The sequence below is a fragment of the Phragmites australis genome, chromosome 8 (genome assembly GCF_958298935.1).
Source record: "Phragmites australis chromosome 8, lpPhrAust1.1, whole genome shotgun sequence".
Classification (NCBI taxonomy): domain Eukaryota; kingdom Viridiplantae; phylum Streptophyta; class Magnoliopsida; order Poales; family Poaceae; genus Phragmites; species Phragmites australis.
In genome coordinates, this window is record NC_084928.1 from 35,199,987 (window position 1) to 35,220,895 (window position 20,909).

Genomic DNA, 20,909 nt, shown 5'->3' on the forward strand with positions numbered 1-20,909 from the left:
ATTATTTTTAATGTCGTCACCGTATCTCATATTATTTTTTGAAATACATTATAAATTCTTTGATATTATTTTTGTGTAATAATCCATAATATGTTTGCATTCTGTTGTTTTAATTTTGTAATGTTTGATTATAATTGATTTGGAAAAGTGTGTTGATTTCTAACGTAATTAAGTTGTAGTTTGCTAACATAATCTTGTTAGACAAATGATATCTAAAAAAAAGAAGGAAAGGCAAGGCAAGAAGTAGTCTTGGAGTTGGACTCTATGATTTATTTTTTAATTTTCTATGTTGTTTCGTCTGGTTGTTGATCTATGGTTACAGTTAGTCAATCAATTAATTCGACGGTTGGATATTTTGTTTTTTTATGAGAATTTTTAAGATTTTCTTAGGATTAACGTGGAGGCACAAAGGAGCCTCCAATTAGTAAATATAAGATTCCATTAGAGATGTTGGTGAACAATGGGCAGCTCCATGATTTTCTTCTCTGTTGTTTTTGCTCTTTCTTTATCCGTTCGCCGGTTTGGAACGCATGAATTTCCATGAAATGAAGAGCATAAAAGCAATATTACAAATTGTATGTTACCCACGAAATCTAAGTGTTACAAACAGGCTACAATGGATTCTCAAATTTGACAAAAATTACGAGCCCACACATACACCAAAGTAGCAACTATCATTACCGATGTCGATGAACACCGGGAAGCATGTTCCCTCTTTTCGCTCTTTCTTCCTTTGCTTGAAGTGCGGGAATTTCCCATGAACGGAAGATCATAAAATCAGTATTATTCAATGAACTGTTTCCCACGAAATCCACGTCGTTCCAAAATATTTGAATGGGTCCTTAAATAAGGCTGAAAAATACAAAAAAAGAGCATTTCGGGCCCACAATATCCATCCAAGGTCCCAGCCCAACCAACCCTCTGGCCGAAAGGGAAATTTTTAATTGTTTTTATAGGAAAAAAATCATAAAATAGGTGACATAATCAACGGATGGATGAATATCCTATCAGAGATAGACGAATGAGGTAACATATGTGTCCACACTCTCATACGGAGTTGCTTTTCCCCTCCTATCTGAAACCAACTAATTGCAGTCCTCAGGATGCTCAGGAACCCATGATCAACACACTGCGCAACACTCTCCTTCACGATGTCCCCAACACCATACTCGAACCTGAAACCCAGGTCCCAGCCTCTTGGACGAAACCACCGACGAGTCCGAGGCATCGAAATCTTTGCGGCTTTGCCCAACCTGCATCACACGAGTCGTCAAAAGATGAGATCACGCATCGACCAGCCCATCACACGAGTAGCGCGAGGCCAGGAGCTGCGCGACCTGGGCCATCGGGTGGCTGGCCCCGGCGCACAGGTGCCGCCCCTCGGCGCGCGGCGTCTCCATCAGGAATACGTGCGCGGCGCACGCGTCCTGGATGTGCGACAACAACGGGATGCACCCGAACCTGGAGCGCACGGGGGGCAACAGCGAATAGAGCTTTGGATCACCTGCGGCAGCGTAGCGTCGGACGAAAAACGTCCAGGACAATGCCGATCACAAAGATGTATGTGCTGATGGAGACGCCGATTACAGCTCCAAAATTTGTGAAGCTGTGATCGATCTGTTTGATTACCTGTTATGGGTGACAGTAGGAGCTGGATGCTCGTAGGAACACTTGGCGTCAGGAACGGGCCGTCAACTGTTGGTAGAATGAGTGACATCAAATGGACATAAGTAAATTTTATAGGATCTAGCTTTACAAAAGATTTTATCTCCTGTGATACACATGTCCATTCCTTCTCTCTCATCTTCAATCCAATCATTAAATCACAAGACAGATGACATGAATAAAATCTCTAGATGATTTTTCTAAACATAGTCATATAAAATTTACTTCACAAATAGACACCCTTCTCTCGTGTAAATCTGAACGCCGCCTCCTCCGTCAGTCGCTTCGATAGGATGTAAATCTGTTAGAAACCGGCACAGGTCAGAGCTAGGCTTCAGAGAATTGCGTTGACACGTGTCATGTGTTGTGGAGAGGTCGATCGAGTGCTGCATCGAGTGAAGTCTACGCAGTCACGTACCCAGCCGACGGGCTTGGTGCGCCAGACGTCGTCGATCGCTCTCAGGCACGACTCGTCGACGACCAAAAGTTCATCCTGTTATTTCTGATATCTTTGATTGCAAGAACAATAGTGTATGGTATTTCTAGATGACAGTTGCCAGAGTTGGTCAATGATCACGAGAGAGTGATTTTGGACAGTTGCATTATAAAAACTCATGCATGAAAAATGTCAGTGTATGTGAGCCATTCTAGCTGATGAAACAAGATAAGCACGTGTTACTTTGCAAAACTGGTGATAGCTGTATAATTTACAACGAAAGCAATCTGAAGCTAAAGAGCAGGAGCAACGACAGCGGAAGAATAAACATAAACTCATCTCGGCATACAAGAAGCAGCCGGAGTTCAGAGCATGTGCAACATGTCTTTCATGCTACGGTAATTACTCCGAAATTCCTTCCTTAAACACCTTTACCCAGTTCTCAACACTGTCAATTATTTCCCCGGTCTTGATCAGGTACCGGGCCTTGGTCCCATCCTCAAGGAATTTGTGGCCAACCCTACTTGTCACATTCTTTTCCTTCGAGTAGAGCATCACGTTTGAGCTATGAATGGGGCCTTCAATCTGGTCAAAAGAAAGTCAAGTCTAATCAGGAGATAGCAATTAGGCAGCTAAAACTGAACTCTTGAGACAAATATATGCAAGTCATCACAAAAGGCCCGAAAGAAGCTCCAAGAGAGATTTTGCTGACCATGACAATTTCACCAGGTTCATCATCTGTGCCTTTCTTGTGCTTCGACTTCAAGTTCAAGTCCTTCACAATCACAGTGCTGTTGTGCTTGAAAAGGCGAGTAATTTCTCCAACCTTGCCCTTCTCACGGCCCGCGATGACTTGCACTGTATCTCCAATCCTGACATGCATCTTGTGCAGCACAGGAAGGCTGTTTGGTTTACACTTCTTTCGCTCCCATCTCTTAAGCTGCAGTGGAGAGGGAAATTTTAGGGCATTTAACAACAGACAAAAATAACACATGAGATACTTGGGCTAAAAAATTGTACTCACTCTCATCACAATTGGGCATGTCTTGATCATAAACTTGATCTGCATATCAAATGTATTCAACAGCCTGTCAGAGCTTAATGAACATAACATAATATTTCATTTCAAATAAAAGAGATAATAATCGTATGGCTTTCAGATATGGCACGAATACCGCATAGTGGCCATGGCTCATGATGGTCTGATTAAGACACTACAGGATCATGGGTTGCTCTTTTAGTATGTTTCTTTGAGCAAAATTCAGTATAGGTTATCACTTAAATACATTAGTTCTATCACTTCATTCAATAGTGACTATGTAACCTCGTTATCTTATTTTCACTTGCTTTTTTTTGACCCAGACAATATGGTTTATCCTCCTCCATTTCTTATTAGTTGGGGATTTTCCCGGAGCAAGTTCACATCGAGGACGAGCCAAAGAGGGCAACAGAAGGCTATGTATAACATTTCAAGAGATAAGACATACTGAAGACAATATAGACAAGAATGCATAGGTCGAATAGCATCAGTACTATGCTCATAATATACCAACGTGCCAATTGTTTTCTATGGGCCATAATAGAATCAGTACTATGGAGCCACATTTGTTTCTAGCCAGCCCTATGTGATGTGTGCCAGGCTGCCAGCATGTTAGAAGAAAACCGATCCATGCCACATTACGCACAAGAAAATACAACGAATAAACATGAAAATACTGCCCTTAGCATATTTGGCACAACAAAAAGCTCAGGGATAAACATTAAAACTGAAACAGCAGTCCATCAGAGACAGCACAATTTCCTCAGTTGGTGGGGATTCAAATAATCTTTGCATCCAACAAACCCCGTCCTAATCTTGTACCTCATCCTACTCTTTGTATTAGCAGTAAAAAATAGCAAAATGAACAAGCAATAGTACACGCAAAAAGAAGTCCATATGGTACCAGTAGCAAAGGAATATTTCTTATTTTTAAATATTAATCTAAATCGGCTAATCTGCTTGGGCTACTCAAACCATACCATTTAGGCGTCCATACAAAAAATAAGGAAAAGGAAATTCAACGCATCTAAGCGGCTGTCTAAATTTGGTCATACTAGTAAGCTTGGTTTGCCAACCATGAAATGCACAATGAAGAAAAACAAATGTTGCTAATTTTCCATTTCAATGCTCGCTGTAACCTGTAGATGAGCTCTAAACCTCTAAATCACAAATGTAAGCTGGCATTTCGAAAGAACATTTTTTCTGCATTTTCTCTTTGCGATGCTACTCGGCTACTCCAAACTAGAATATACCTGAACAGCTAGTAATTTACCAACACATTTGAGCAACAGAAAGGAACGGAATTGGGAAGCAGCACAAACCCCCGGCTGCAGCGCGGAGAAGGTGGCGAGCGGGTTGCCCCAGAAGCTGCTGGTGCTCGCCGCGCTGGGCGCGGAGATGGAGAGCGACGCCATGGCGCCCTGCAGCGCCGGCATCCCAGCCATCCTCGCCGTCGTCCTCTCCCTCTCTCCCTCGACACGCCCACCCCCACACCGCACAGGATAACGCCTTCTTCGAGTTCCCGGACAGGATAACACGCTCTTCTATCTTCGGACGGTGGTGGGTTGGGCCTCCGTCGAGACGCATCTGGGCCTGGACGACACCTGAGCTATGCAGCCCGGCCCATAGTCTGCTCGTCTTCTTAGAATTTTTTATTTTAATTTTTCAAATTTATCAATTTTAAGCATCAGTTCGAAAAAATAGTATGAATAGGCGTCTAGCGGAGTACGTACGAATTTCAGTACCTTTAAAATTTAACTTTTTTCATTGTACAAATAACTTTTGAAGATGAAAATTTTGTAAGAGCTAGATAATAGTATTATCTACTTTATATTTTTTCAGAATTGTTTATAATAATTTATATAGTATTTTAAATTTTGAGAGTAATAGAATGCTATATTTTATTTTTTTTAACGTATCACCCGTTAAAAATACGACATGTTTATCTTTTAGAACCTTTCGCACCAATAGGCGGAAGACGACTATAGGCCACCTAAAATTGCTAAATTTGAAGAAATTAAAAAAATCCATCTTCTTCCTCGTGGCTCCGCAGTCCCCACATCGCACTCCCTCAACGTCAAGAGGATGATGGGTTTTATCTCTCTTCCTCTTCTCACACGCCACACGAGCTACTAAGCTCGCGCGAGATGCTTCCCTAGGTGGGTGAGGCACAGGTGCTCTCGGCTCCAGATCCCCCTCACGAGCGCCGAGCCGCGCAAGCTAAGCTATGGTTGCCGAGGAAGGGAACCTCCCACTCCACTCCATCCCACCTTGCATTATGTAATTCTCTACTGTGTAGTTAAGCTGAATACTTTTTTTTAATCTAGGGTACAACCACGACGCACACGACTCTCACACCATACTCACACCCCACGCACTCACACGCGTGCGTGTCCTAACCACATGCTAAAAATACATTGGAGAGCCCTAGACCCTCAATATGCGAACACGTACATTCTACTAAACACGCACGCATGTGCGTACCCTATCCGCGTTGAGCCCGCTCATGGGCACGGAGCGATCCCACGCTCGTACCACCGAGCTAGCAGCCCGTTCTCTATGCTGAATACTTGAATCATAGGGTATACATGACAGATAATCATGAACAACACATGCACTACATTCCTGGGCAGTTGGGTCCGTCCTAGATGCCTGTTCCTCTGGATCACTATCACCAAATCTCTCATGTTACTTTCGTCTAACTACCATCGGAGTTATTAAATTGGCCAGGAAAGGTCATGCCGTGCAAGAAAACCATTATCGTTTCCCATAGGATAAGTGTGAATATGGCAATATCTTGGCACCAATTGAGTCCCTAATCCTTGTTGAGAATCTTGTGTTTTCTTTTCTTTTCTTTTTCTATTCACTATACATGTTGAAGTCACCATACAAACGGTGACCTAATGTTTTGTTTCTATGTGGTGCTGCCAACCGAAATGGATAAGGAAATGTCTTTTATTTAGTTAGGATATTGCCCTAGTTTCCTTATCATAGTTATCGCTTCACATCATGGACACAATAAGAATTATGATTGATACATTGCACAATGGTACTTTTGGAAGAAAAGGCATCATCTAATAATAAGGCCTTGAGTCCATGTGGCTAAATGATAAGTGCTTAGCAGTCCTCTCAAACTAGAGTAGCTTCCTAAGATGCTAAGGCTTTCTGTGCATATATTATCCATGATATTGTTGCGCACAAGCAAGTCCACTTATTCAGCATGCTACTGCTAAAATTAGGATAGTGAGAAGATAATTATGAGGTTTTCCTGAATATGAGGTGTTGTTTGCATCAAGAAGAAGTGTATTGAGATTGAGAATTTATTACTTTATGAAATTAATTAACTCCTATGACTAGATTGTCAACAAAATAGGAATTAAACTGAAAAACTATCCAGAAATGACAAACCCAACACTGACTGGCAGAAAGATGTGGACTTGATGAGGGAAATTGGCATGGATGCATACTGGTTCTCTATTTCATGGTCACGTATCTTTTCAAGTATGTAATAAGTACTTTCATTGCAAAATATTTATATATTTTTCTTTTTCCACTAAGTACCAAGCAGTATATGATTTTCTTGCTAGATGGCACGGACGAAACTAATGAAGAAGGATTGAATTACTATAACAGCCTCATAGATGCTCTATTAGATAAAGGTATTTATTCCTCTAAATTCCAGTGCCTCAAATGCAAACTATTGTCAACTGTTAGTCTGTGATTGTTTTTCCTTGGTGTTCCCTATATTTGTGGATCAGATATACAACCATATGTAACACTCTTTCACTGGGACCTTCCCCAAGCACTAGAAGACAGATATGGCGGATGGTTAGACTCCCAAATCATGTATGGAAGACTATTATATCATCTTCTTTTAGATGAAACCATTGCTTACACCATCTATATAGCATGAAACAAAATTCAGGAAAGCTGACTTCATTGATGCCGACAGCTATAGTATGCAGGGAGGATTTTGTTGACTATGCATCTACTTGCTTCAAGCAATTTGGAGATAGAGTGAAACACTTGATCACTTTTAATGAGCCCCATAACTTTGCGATTGAAGGCTACGACCTTGGCATCCAAGTACCTGGGAGATGTTCCATTCTGTCTCATATGTTCTGTAGGGAGGGTAAATCATCAATTGAACCATATGTTGTAGCTCACAACATACTCTTTGCTCATGTTGGTGCTTTTCATACTTATAAGCAACATTTCAAGGTAATTTATTGTAAACACATCTCCACGTGATGCATCTAGTATAAGAAACATGAGTGATTTTATTTACCTATTGCGGAAAGAACAAGGAGGTCTCATTGGAATTGCACTTGATTCGAAGTGGTATGAACCGCTGTCAGATGCCAACGAAGACAGAGAGGCTACAACACGAGCGATGGACTTTGAGCTTGGATGGTGATTTATGTACTACCATCTCAATATATCCACATCAATTCAATTATTATGTAATTGCAATAGATACTTGTTGTTCCTGTATTAATTATGGAATTTTGCAAGTGTGAATATAGGTTCCTGGATCCCTTAATGTTTGGCCACTATCCTCGTTCTATGCAAAAACTTGCAGGCGATAGGCTGCCTCAGTTTTCAACTCAGGCGTCAAAGTTAGTATCTGGTTCGCTAGATTTTGTAGGCATAAACCACTATACCACATTATATGTCAGGAATGACAGAATGTGGATCAGGAAATTTGTACTCAATGATGCTTCAACCGATGTTGCGATCATACCAACTGGTCAGTCTTGTTAAATGAAGTGAACTCTACACTTGTTTGTCCATTTTCAGTATTACTGATTATGCATTGCGTCCCCTATGACAGTTTATAGGCATGAAAAGAGAATAGGAGAAACGGTACAATTTCCCCAGTTACTTCTTTGGAATGTTTGATTGACAACTGCGTTTATCAACTTCCAGGCAGCATCAAGCTGGTTGCACATAGTTCCTTGGGTCATGTTCAAGCTAATGAAGCACATCAAAGAAAAGTACGGAAATCCGCATGTGATCATTACTGAAAATGGTAGGTAGCTGAAGATTCTACTGGTAATATGCGATGATGCCTTTTGCCTTGAGAGAGTCAATAACATAAGAGAGGGTTTTGTGGCAGGTATGGATGATGCAAATCACCCATTTTCAAGATTAGAGAATGTCCTGCAAGATGATAAAAGGATACAGTACCACAACGACTACATGTCTAACCTCCTAGATGCTATAAGGTGCACATCTATGCACATACATCTGAATGGAATCGTGAACTGTAAGGTTGTCCATATTCCTCGAATGATCATGGTAGCACGCTATAATCCTGGACAAGTGGACATCATGATTTCCACTTAAGAGTACCTTGTATCACCCATGTGTACCACAATCATTTGTTTTTCTTGGCACTCAACTTCTCTTCAATCTGAATTACTCTAGGAAGGAAGGTTGCAATGTCCACGATTATTTTGTGTGGTCATTGCTCGATAACTGGGAGTGGAACTCAGGGTACACGGTGCAGTTTGGTCTTTACTACATTGACTACAATAACAACTTGATAAGGATACCCAAGGCATCAGTCGAATGGTTCATACAGGTTTTAGCCCAAAAGACGGATATCATGTAGATAGTTTAGAGTAACAGTGATTCTACAATGGTCCTTATTAACTAAGTGTGCATACCATTTGTACATGCATATCTTAGGAGTATGAAAAGTGATTATTCTCCAATACGACCGTCAACCACACTGTTGAATATGCCGTGCTTGTACATTGGTGTTTTACAGAAATCAACCAGAGAATGAGAATTACAGCGCCCAAACATCACATCCTCCATGTTCATGTATGTTGATGCAACTTTTTGTGATTTGATTTGAGCAATAATGCATCAAGCGCAGAACATGCATCAAAAGACGTGGTTTCAAGGATAAGAACCTTGGGTTTGCGCACAACACCTTCAGGCCGTCGAAACTTGAAAATGGTCCCCCTCCCTTGAAATTTCATGCGCCAAACTTCGTCTTTGTGCTTGCAAGTAAAATGCTGACTGAGGTGCCTGGAGACGATGTAAATCTCACTGCAATTTCACAGTGAGACCTGCCTGTCTAACTTCTAATCTTATCTTCTGCTTTTCAGTGCCAGTGCAGGCAGATACGGAAGTAGTTTATTAGGATGCTGCATGTGCTAGCTGGTCTCAGCTTTGAAAATGACAACCGATAGAGCGGACGGATTTCTTGGCTCCCATGCGGTCATGTATGGACTGTGGGGGCAACGCTCTATGGAGCCGAGTCTGGTGAGGGTTTGATTTTCTGTTTCACCTTTACATCGGGTCTTTTATAAAGACCGTGTAGATGAGATTGTACTGTTAAAAAAATAGATCCAATAGAAGAAGTAATTAAGGAGAAAGCACTCATGAAATATGTTGAAATGTGAAAGAGAAGACAAATAGACCGAAACCAGATCCTCTAACTGTACACACGACGTCATCGTTGACATGTGCATCAACTTTCAATGGCTCTACGTGTCGCCGCTGACACGTCACCCCGTGACGTTAGATCAGAGTCTCTCTCGAGAAAGGCCCGGGCAGACAGGCTTTGTGTGAGGCAAAGAGGAGGAAAACCCCGCAAAGGGGTGCCCAAGCTTCGAAGCAAAGGGAAAACTGCAACCCCCCCCCCCCCAAAAGTCACTTGGATTTTAACTTTCCCCCCAAAAGTTGTTTTGTTGCAAAAAAAACCCCATAAGTTTGACTTTGTTGCAAAAAACCCCCTAAAAAATCAAAAAAATAAAAAAATCATTAAATAAATTCTAAAAAAAACTAGAGATAATTCTAAGACCTTCTGTGAAATTTGTTTTCAAAAATAATATCCTTTGCATCATATTTCATGGAGAGGAAGTTTGGAAAAAAAAAGAAAAATGTGCAGCTCATTTATTAACTCATGTTATTTTAACTTTGTCATGTCTACCATTATTTTTCCTACACAAATAATTGTTTAAGTAAACTAATAAAAGTGGTTTCACTAATTTTGGGGGTGTTATGGATTAGTTATGAATTAATCTATCTGCAACACATTTACTCAATCCTGCACGTTACAATAACTATTTCAAGATTTCATGTATTTTTACAAGATAGAGGATCATGTAAGAAGACTAAAAATTTTTATTTCATGATTTTTGGATTAGTAAATAATTAACTATGCATTTAACTCGAATTAATAAATGAGTTGCACGTTTTTCTTTTATTTCAAACTTACTCTCCATGAAATATGATGCAAAGGATATTATTTTTGAAAACAAATTTCACAAAAGGTCTTATAATTGTCTCTAGTTTTTTTTAGAATTTTTTTGTGATTTTTTTTAAATTTTTTGAATTTTTGAGGGTGTTTTTGCAATAAAATCAAATTTTTAGGAGTTTTTTTTACAACAAAATAACTTTTGGGGAAAATCAAAATCCAAGTGACTTTTAGGGGATTTTTACATTTATCCCCGAAGCAAAAGCCATTTCGGGGACGAACCGTACGAGATTCTCGTGCGGAAAAGCTTTGCTGGCCGTGACGAGTTGAACTGAACAAAGCGACGCAGATCCGGCTCGGGAGACGGGCTGAGATTTTCATATAGGGCTTCGGATTCTGACCGAAGCTTCGATGGAAATTTGTGTGTGAAAGTCGGTAGTCCATGATACTGCTACTTGCTCCTGTGACACGACTGCCAGCCATACCGCCACGTGCCAGCAAAAGTTGGGCAGGAAACTTCTTGTAGATAAGTTGGACAGGTACAGTTCTCGAGATAACAAGATACTACGTAAGTACGTATCCATCTTTCAGAATCAGGACTAGTGAGTAGTGACCTTCATCTTTTCTTACTTGATCTGATCCAACCTTTCTTCGATCCATGTAATCGCAAATCGAATATTCGTTCACAAAAATGATACGAAATGAGTCGCTATGAAGCTCGGGTGTGTTTGGCGGCTCTGTGTATCTCTTATCCTAGTCTAATAGATGCGTAGAATTTTGAAAAAAAAACATATTTATTTATCTACATATATTATTGTGGTATGATATGTTAGATATAAATATACAATATCATCTTGCCCTAGGAGTTCAAGCTTCACTTCACTTACTGATTCGACGGATACAATATATATATATATATATAGGAAAATTAGTATGTACTCCTGGGTGTATGTACTCTCACCTTTTATATACCACTTTTACACGTGTGTTATACTTCTTTATCACTTTAAATATACTTCATTAGTAATTATAAGATACTACAATACAAATCCCACGAAATTTTTTATGAAATTCCATGATTTTTATCTTAATTTGCGTATATACTTCTTTTATGTATAAAAAAGAGTATATAGCAAAAATGAAAGGCTAACATTGAATTTTTTTTTCATACAACTCATATTGGAGTATCTTAGAATTAGTATTAGAGTATACTAAAAATGATAAAAGAGTATAAAGTGTTTGTTTAGGTGGTATATTACATGTGAGAGTACATACTCCTAGGAGTATAGAATAGGTGTCCTATATATATATAAGCAAACCTACTTATCAGTACCACAAAATTATCTTCATACGAGTAATAAATCACAATCTTAACTCATGTATCCACTCATATGATCTCAGATTAAGTAAACTAAACAGAAATTCAATCCAACTTATCTAGACAGATATAACTAACAAACATTCTTCTTTACAACAAATATAACTCTATTTAGATATGTTTATTTTTGCTTTGAATTATCACAATCTGAATTCTGTAAAGAAATTCATTCCTATCGGATTGTGGATAAGATTTTGTAGTATAATTTGACTCGTAGCTTATAAAAATCACCTTTTAGAATATGACTATTTATTTTTATTTTACTTTTGAGAGCATAATCCATAATTAAAATAAAAATATAAATAAAATTTTACTATGTTTCCTTTTGACCTGCTTATTTGATACAACTTACAAAACCTGTCCTAAAACCAAACACACCTCTGAACTCTTGGATCTCCGAATGAACAGCCCACATATGCTACAGAAGCTCCACATTTTTTCAGACCCCACAAATAATTGCTGCAGGGGTCACCGTCCTTTTGTACGCACCGGATGACACGCGTCGGTCGCAGCATACATATCGTCACGCGGTGAAGCGACCCGCAACGGCCACACGCTCCCGCCGTCCCGCGGAGCCGGAGCCGAAGCGCGCAGGAAGGTGCGCGCGCGGTCCATCCAGCCCACGTCCACCTCGCGCCAACGCCCATCCAACCTGTCACCCCTCGTCCGCCAACCCAACCCGCGCGAACCAACCGGTGGAATCAGCCGCGATCCGCACCACGCCGGCCGTACCCGTTCACCGGAAGTAGAAAATTCTACTAGTTCTTTGTTGCGGACACATAGGCTATTAAAATCAATTATCTGTGTTAAGATTCATTGAACGGATAAATAAAAAATCATAACATACATACTACCTCTGTTTTATAATAAATATCGTCACAGAATACGTATGATTATATTTTAAAAACTTTGATCACTAATACATAAAAAATTATTATGTTTGATACGTAAAAATAATAGTAATAAATTTATCATAAAAAATATTTTAATATAATATAATTTTTTAATTTTTACCAAAAATATCAAAATAATAATTAAACATATTTATTAGAAACTATATCGATGTTCTTAAACAACTATTAAAATAGAACGAATTTAGTATTAAATAAAAGAAATAAGTAGACAAGATAACCGTGTGTTGTCTTTCCCCTTTCCAACGCCGTCCTCCCGCGTCCCCACTCCCGCGTGGCCTCGGCACCTTCCCTGAAACCCAGCCCCTCCTTCCACAGCTCCCCCCCCCCCCCCCACCCTATTTATTCCCCCTCATCCCGCCGCCTCCTCTCCATCCGACTCGATTCATCGTCATCTCCACACCAAGAAACATCAAACAGAGCTCAGAAGAAGAAGCAGCAGCAGCATTAGCGCAGGGATATCTCATATCTATCTACACATGGCGTCGCAGCAGCAGCAGCAGCAGCAGCAGCAGAGGCAGATGCAGGCGGGCGCGGTGGATTTCGAGGACTACCTGCCGGTGATGGCGGAGCGGCTGGGCGATGAGGGGCTGATGCAGGAGCTGGCGAGCGGTTTCCGCCTGCTCATGGACCCGGCGCGCGGGCTCATCACCTTCGACAGCCTGCGCCGCAACGCGCCGCTTCTGGGGCTGGGCGGCATGTCCGACGACGACCTCCGCGGGATGCTCGCCGAGGGGGACTTCGACGGCGACGGCGCGCTCAGCGAGAAGGAGTTCTGCGTGCTCATGGTCAGGCTCAGCCCCGAGCTCATGGACGAGCCGCGCCGCTGGCTCGACGACGCCGTCGCCCAGGCCTCGCAGTTCCTCTTCACCAGCTAGAGCCTAGAGATCACCGATCGGCGATTCGACATGGATAGGAATTTTTAATCTTCTTTTCTTTTTCATTCTTCTTCCCGTTGTTCATAGCATCAGGATTCAGGAAGGGACTGCTGATTGGTCGATGGATTCTTCTTCGCAGTGGAATCTGAAATTAATCAACATGCTTCTTCTTTTGACCACCACACATACATACAGAGTCCATTGTCTCTGCTTCTCCTCTGGTTCTCTTGGAGCTCTGCTGTGCTACGCGCACAAGTGAAATTCTTTTATCCTTCTTTGCAAAATTGCTGTCAATGGTGGGTCACTGACAAAGTTATGCAATTCTCACTTCCTCAGTGTTCTGCCCTTGCTTCACAGAAAAAAAAAAGATGTAATTCTTGCCATTACACGTTGTATTCGATCGAGATCGATAAATATGATCACGCATTTGGAAAATACGCCCCGAAGTCATCTTGAACAGTAGCACTAGTTTCGGCTGACCTGATGTCCTGATGCGCAGAAAAGAATCGTGAGAAATTGAGACGAGACTGAAGGTGTGTACTAGTCCAGCGTTAGCACTTAGCAGCCAGCCGGCGTTGAGGTCAGGTTCAGCGATCGGAAGCAGCACCCGAGTGCGTGGGCGTCTGAAAACCGAGCAGCCCCAGCACCCAATTCAACACGGCGACGGCAAAGCAGGGGACGTCAAAGTTTCGCTAGTGCTTCAGAGTGTTTACTCGGTCTGATCATCTGATGAACGTCCTAACTACGCAAGGGAAGCCGGTCGAGATCACCCTTTCCTACAGAAACTCCCCCGCGTCGGAGGCGCTTTTCGTCTGCTTTTGCGTCGGCTGCTGACGAGATTAGCAGGGGTGCATGCAAGCTGGAGCGGGAGCTCCCGGAAAGGTGGATGGAAGCTTCAAAAGGGGAGGGGAGGGGAGGGGTACTGGCCGAGGAAAGAAATTTTATAAAATCCGGTTTTGAGAAAGATCCTCTCTCAACGTGGCATATTCTATCTCTTCTCTCTTCTGTATGTGCAGCTGTTGAATCTAAAAAGAACGGTATAGATTGGATTTTACAGTAACCTTTCTCAGCCGGATCTTATAAAATTTCTTTCCACGGGTCAGGACCGGAGAAAAGCAGACTGCTACTTGCCGCAGCCCTTACTCTAGCTGCTCCGTGCCTGCCACCGCCGTCGCCGTCGGTTCGGCTCTGGTCCTCCACTGCTACGCCAAATTGCTTATCCAACTTCGCTCAGGGCTCGTGACCTTCGCACCCAATTTCCCGGTTGACTCTTACCGTTTCTCTTCGTAGTACGGTTCCAGGTCCTCGCGTGCGCCAGCTGATGTCACAACACGTCGTGGTCCAACGCCGACGGAGACCGGGGGATCAAGTCCGGGGAGGGCGCCATGGCATGCATGAACCCAGCAACTGATTCTGACATTTTTTAAGCCTTGTTCAGTGGACTGGCAATGTGCAGGGCGGAAGCTCTGTCCCCATGACAAATTATTGAACTTTTTTTTTTCGGATCCAGTCAGGAGGCGCCATGACATGCATCAACTCAGCAATTGATTTTAACACACGATTTGTAGGCGGCATCTCTCTGCAGAACTACTGGTGAACCGAACTGCTCCTGTGCATACAAAAATGCAGTAACACATAATTCTTGGTTCTGTTCTGAAAAAAAAAGGTGTAAGATTCTTGGTACATGCTTGTCGATCGAGGTGCCGGGCTTGAAGTGTAGCCAGGTCATGACCGAGCTGTAAACTCCCTGCCGACCTCGCTTGCTTCTCTAGGTTCTTTATGGTTTGGCATTTGCAGTACATTGATGTGCCTCCAGCTGCTGTAGCCACCAAACGATCGATTAGCATTTACGAATCGGATGATTGGCGTTGAGCCGTTGAGCTGTACACACAAACGCAGGAACTCTGATCCGTAAGCAACCACCTGCGCAGCTCGCTGAAAAAACAAGCCTTGATCTCCTCGACACGTTGCTCCCCTGCCGGCCGTGGCGATGGCAAGCTGGCAACGGCAGCGCGCCGGCTTCGGCGGAGCCCCCGCGGCGGGGCGCAGGGGGATCTGCCCGCACCGAACCGGATGATTCCGTGCGCGCGGAGGAGGGGGTCGTGGCCTGAATAAACTCGGCCGGTCAATTGCCAATGGCACGCTTATCATTTAAACGTTCTCTCCCTGCACCAATGGCTAATCAAGAAAATTGATATGATTCGGAGAAGCTTCCTTCGGAGAGGGAAGACCCGGACAGGGTTTCGAGAGATATTGCCTTGTCAACTGGCCAATCGTCGCAAAGACTAAAGAATTGGGTGGCCTCCGCATATTGGAATTGCAGAATTTCGTCAGAGCCCTTAGACTTCGTTGGTGGTGGTTTCATAGCAAGATAACATACCATAAAAAGGTTTTCTCGTGCCTTACGATCAGAAGGATGTATATTTCTTCAACGCATCAACGACAGTCACTATAGGCAACGGCGAAAAATGCCTCCTTCTGACACTCGAGCTGGCTCATGGGCAAGCCCAAAAAACATTGTGCCCCTAACCTATGTCACTAGCTCAAGAAAAAAAAAAATCTTTGTTAAACAAGGACTAACGGAGAATAGATGATTGGGCCAAATCGGTCGGATAGACACTGATGTAGAACTCCTCCAATTTTCGTACCTCTGGAGCTTGTTACGTGAACTAAACCTACGCCTGAAAGAGCCCGATCAAATAACATGACGCTGGACAAATATTGGTACGTACACGGCAAAGAGTACATATAAAATCCAATTCGTAGGACAAATAAATATATAAAAAATCAGTCGGTCTGGAAGGCAAGGTAGGAACCAAAATGCAAGACATTTTTTTGGATGCTCCTTCAAAATAAGATACTAACCGCGAATAATCTCGCTAAAAAAGGATGGCCCCGTCACCAAACATGTCGTCTGTGATCGAGCAGACGAAACACCAACACACATATGCGAAGACCGTGGTTGCATAATATCCTACCATTAACTTCCTACCGTATAATTAGAGGCTGGTGGAACGCAGCGTCGTGTCGTATTGACAAACAACTATGATAAACTTTTGACGGGTGGTTATCGTGTTTTGGTGGAATATATGAAAAGAAAGAAACCGTCAAACTTTATAGAATGTCCAATGCAACGCCGTGCAGGTAACGGAAAAAATAAAGGAGCAAGTAGAAGAATTTCAAAGTGCAGTACCATTTTCATTCGCACTGTGGTAGCAGCATATTGTTTTTACGTGGATTTGTTTCTAGCCGATGTGGTCGAGATAGGCATATTGTGCCTTCCGCTGCTATGAACTTTTGTTTTGTATCAATTTTTATTACTTTTCTAATAAAATCAGCAAGCCTCGTCACATATTTGAAAAAAATCACAATGGCACGCTAGCCTTGATCTCCTCCTATCCATGGACGCACACGTGAGGCGTGCTCCCTGGAAAACCAACAGGCAACAGCTCCATCTGCAGATCGGCGGTGAGCCAGATCGGAATCGATCATGATGCGTTCAGGATCGAGACGAGCTGTCCACTGTCCTGTCCACCCACCGTGCGGAGGCAGGCACAGCTGGTCAGCTCTCAGCTGTGCGCGCGGGTGGTAGCGCGGTACTGTACTACTCATTTCTGCTGTGGCGCCAGCTTCTCGGATTCTTCTCCTCGACGTGCGCTTCCGTCGGCCATGTGTAGTGATGCTGTGTGTGATGGTGTAGTTTAATCTAGCAGACAGCGGTGCCGGATCGAGAGCTTGCCGCGTGCGAGGGGTTTGGACCGCGGGCATGCACGCACGCATGTCACGGCTCTTGAATCCAGGCTCGTACTAGTACTGACACTGTAACCAAGCTGTTGCATTTTGTGTGTTTTTTTAGGAGATGTTGCGATTTGGTAGTATCGCATGCATCAGCTCTGGCAGTAAAGAATCGGTGATAGTGGGTAGGGATGGATAAAAATATTGAAGCTTGTGAGCTGGCTCGACCTGTTGTTGGTTCGACTCGGTTTAGTTTGGCTCGGTGTATTTTATAGTGAGCCGAACCAATATACTACGTATTTACTCGTTTAGTTAATAAGCTAGTTCGAGTTGTCTCACGAGTCTGACGAGCTAAGGTCTCGTAATATCAATCGGCTCATTTGAGCACCGCACGATCTATGTTTTTATTGTCTTCTTCTCAGTTCTAATCTGTATTTTTAGACTACTAAATCATAAATTCTATGCACACTCGAGGTCCTATGCCTTGGCCATTGTCAGTCGTCAATAAATATGGTCAAATGGGCCATTCGTGCCAGTCCGGCACGAGCCTAACTCGGCACGGTCCAAATGGCCCATCTACAATAACGGGCCGTGCCGTGCCGGCCCGCGTGCCTTCCCCTCGGCCCACGGTATGGTCCATCGGTGATCGTGCCGTGTCGGGCTGGTCCGGACACGATTTCGGCCCGATAGGCTGAAATAGATAAAAAAGAATAAAATATAAAAATATATAAAAATATATAGAAAATAGATAAAAATATAAAAAATAGATAAAAAAAATATTTAAAAAATAGCTAAAAAATATTTAAAAATAGCTAAAAATTAAAAATATATAAAAAAAATAGAAAATACGTGCCGGGTCGGACCGTGCCGGCCCGGGCTGGGCCGTGCCCGTGCCGACCCGTCGTGCCGCACGCTCGGCCCAGGCCGGCCCGACCCATCGGTAATCGGGCCGTGCCGTGCTTGGGCCATGCCTACAGTACCGTGCCTCGGGCCGGCCCAGTAGGCACGACCCATTTGGACGTCTTTAGTCGTTAGTGACCTTAACGCGATGTCGCCTCACGATGCATTAGACCCATCCGTGCCAACAAGACTCGCCACCTCGGCTATAAGGGTAAGTATGTAGATCTTCCCCCAAAGAATAGATAAATCTTGTTGATGCGCGTGTAGTTTCTTGTACCGAAAGAGTAATTTACCTAGGTAAACAGTTGATAATTAAGTGAGGTTTGAACCTCTAGATCTAGGCGGCGCTAACCATCTAAAAAAATAAATAGGCGAGACATGTTATTATAATAACATATAAATTGTAAAGAAATGGTGAATTTTTTATGTGTCTTCTTTTGTAAAGAAAGACGAGTTCTCAGACCGATAATTTCTCTTGGTGGACAGAATTAACATAGTGGTGTTGAGCAGTTTTAAGTCGTATTTGAATAGGGGTTTTTTCTCTATTCATGCTGAAAATTATACAACAAAATTTTCAGAATTCCTGAAATTTCATGCAATTCAAAGAGACTCATAGCTTCAGGAGGAGTAGGGGACCATATCATCCAGAGTAACCGTCTGTAGCAATGCTGTGAGAAGATTAAGATGGTGACTGATATGTGAGTGGATGAAAATAATTTTTATATAGTATTTTGGTGTAAAGATAGTGTGCCAGAAGCGACCTCCGTGGAAGACGACGACTAAGGCGACATGTGGGGGGCAACACACCCTCTGGAGAAAACTGACAATGTAGGTGAAGTATAGGAGACGGGGCACCCTATGGAGAAATCAGGTGGTGAATATATGGAAAATAGATATTGGACGTCTTAGTATGAAAGGTAAATAGTGAGATATTGAATATATTTTTAGAATATATGGAAGATAAATATTATACGTCTAGGTATGGAAGGCAAATTATAGGATATTAAATGTATTTTTGGAAGGAAGAATGAAGTCTAACTTTACACTGTGACCGTGTGATTAACTCGAATAGACGATGGAGATCGATCGGATATACCATAACTCGTGCATTAGAAATGCAAATGGTGTACATCCCATGTCATGCCCTGAATATGGACCCACGCGACATCTGCCATATAATATAGATTAAAAATCCACAATCATGTTAAGGCAAAAATAAAACTTATACATAGTATAAGTGGTTTATAGAGTAAATAGTAAAAGTTTTATTTATACGAGAAATCATAATTTATATGGTTAAATATCTTCTTATACAAATTATTTTGATGTAAATAAAATATTAAATATGGTACTATTAGTGTCACTCAAAAATTTCATGTATATTCCTAATTGTCGGTGTCTTGATCATGACCTTCATATTCTACATTTAACACCGAAGATAAGGATGAGTATAAAATACTCAGTAAGAAACAAAGTACTTACAAATAATATCTTACAAATAATATCTCCAATAATGTTGATGCTTAAATATGATTGTCTCATACTGACATCAATTTTGTATCATTTCTCTAATCAGCTCTACAGAGATGATCAAATCATTAATATCACATTGCGACCCATCATGATGAGATCGACGCTTTTTTATGGAGTCTCAGTTAATAATTTCCATACATATGAATAAGAGGTATGCTATGTCTTTCAATAAACATCTGACTTCATGACTAGATCTTTCACTAGACACTCCTTATGAATCTCATAATGTATCGACTGTCCATATCACTACCACTCTTCCACATCACTACCACTCTGATGGTAAAATTGCCAAACTAGTGGTCAATAATATTTATGGCTAACTTAGCTAGACCATGTGTATTTCTATTCTAGAAATAATAATTATCACAATAATAACTTTATATTGTAATATTGATGAATAATAATGCATAAAAAGTATTAAAAGTAGTGAAGTATAGCAGACAATCTCTCAGATAAATATATATAAAATAACTTGTTTATAAAAGTAATAATAATAGGGGTGTTAATGTAGCTTGCTAATAAAAATATAATAGTAATAGGATAGATATGTCGAACATAACTTTCCACTAAGAAAACCATAATTTCTTTGTTGATTAGCGATATGATTTATAGGCAAGCTGACTTCCCCTATAGAAGCTCAAATATTAGTTTGATAGAGCTCACAGACTAGCTCTAGAGTGATTTTGTGGGAATAATTCTCTAAAATAAACTAGATGCTGGAGTAAAAAATAAGATTTTCTTAATTTACTTCCCTCATATAATCACTTTATTTATAGAGTTTATTAAAAAAATCATCATATAATCACTTTCAACCATAAAATTATTTAAAAAATCACTTTCTTCATAAATTTTAAATAAAAAACTCTACTACCATAAATCTCTCCATCCTGATTCTAGCTTTTGATGGGCCCTCACGTCAAGTAACCCTTGCTGTTGGAAAGTGAACATCTGTTGGCTCATGAACTTGGCCCCACATGGCAGTGACTCAAGTTGGTTAACCGACATAGCAAGTTCAAGAGCAGCTGTCTGATACAGTGAGCTCTGTTGTTGGAATCGAATACAAGATACAGTAGTTGATTGGTCGACTATTTTACCGGAGGTGTAGTGGGCCCTCAAGATAAAAATCTAAACTACTGCATTCATTCTTACCCAACATGATTCTAGATCATTTGTAATGTATGCGTGATAAACGGGTAAAATTTTATTTTCATAACGCAA

The 20,909-nt window shown here is 41.6% G+C and overlaps 3 protein-coding genes and 1 pseudogene across 3 annotated transcripts; 2 read left to right on the top strand and 2 right to left on the bottom strand.

Moving 5' to 3' along the window:
• Positions 1 to 984: 984 nt before the first annotated feature.
• LOC133927782 (putative anthocyanidin reductase) lies at positions 985 to 2,440 on the bottom strand (annotated as a pseudogene).
• On the bottom strand, positions 2,318 to 4,666 carry LOC133927253 (large ribosomal subunit protein uL24c-like). Its single transcript, XM_062373627.1, has 4 exons — positions 4,463 to 4,666; positions 3,126 to 3,164; positions 2,814 to 3,041; positions 2,318 to 2,686 (listed from the first exon to the last, which is right to left on the bottom strand). The coding sequence occupies exons 1-4, from the start codon at positions 4,583 to 4,585 to the stop codon at positions 2,504 to 2,506; spliced, it is 573 nt and encodes a 190-aa protein (XP_062229611.1). The 5' UTR covers positions 4,586 to 4,666; the 3' UTR covers positions 2,318 to 2,503.
• A 2,867-nt stretch (positions 4,667 to 7,533) lies between these two features.
• On the top strand, positions 7,534 to 9,289 carry LOC133927783 (beta-glucosidase 25-like). The gene is made up of 8 exons (XM_062374176.1): positions 7,534 to 7,553; positions 7,667 to 7,759; positions 7,820 to 7,890; positions 7,975 to 8,006; positions 8,070 to 8,172; positions 8,260 to 8,368; positions 8,571 to 8,727; positions 9,263 to 9,289. Exons 1-8 carry the CDS (start codon positions 7,534 to 7,536, stop codon positions 9,287 to 9,289), a joined length of 612 nt encoding a protein of 203 aa, XP_062230160.1.
• A 3,709-nt stretch (positions 9,290 to 12,998) lies between these two features.
• Positions 12,999 to 13,737, top strand: LOC133927254 (calcium-binding protein KIC-like). The gene has a single exon (XM_062373628.1). The coding sequence runs from the start codon at positions 13,125 to 13,127 to the stop codon at positions 13,521 to 13,523; it is 399 nt and encodes a 132-aa protein (XP_062229612.1). The 5' UTR covers positions 12,999 to 13,124; the 3' UTR covers positions 13,524 to 13,737.
• Positions 13,738 to 20,909: the final 7,172 nt, after the last annotated feature.

Coding starts and splice junctions, on each gene's coding strand:
- LOC133927783 (XM_062374176.1), top strand. CDS start 7,534: ATGGACTTTGAGCTTGGATG. Junction 7,554..7,666: donor ATGGACTTTGAGCTTGGATG/GTGATTTATGTA, acceptor GTGTGAATATAG/GTTCCTGGATCCCTTAATGT. Junction 8,173..8,259: donor TGTGATCATTACTGAAAATG/GTAGGTAGCTGA, acceptor GTTTTGTGGCAG/GTATGGATGATGCAAATCAC.
- LOC133927254 (XM_062373628.1), top strand. CDS start 13,125: ATGGCGTCGCAGCAGCAGCAGCAGCAGCAGCAGCAGAGGCAGATGCAG.
- LOC133927253 (XM_062373627.1), bottom strand. CDS start 4,585: ATGGCTGGGATGCCGGCGCTGCAGGGCGCCATGGCGTCGCTCTCCATC. Junction 3,042..3,125: donor CATGCCCAATTGTGATGAGA/GTGAGTACAATT, acceptor TCTCCACTGCAG/CTTAAGAGATGGGAGCGAAA. Junction 2,687..2,813: donor AACCTGGTGAAATTGTCATG/GTCAGCAAAATC, acceptor TCTTTTGACCAG/ATTGAAGGCCCCATTCATAG.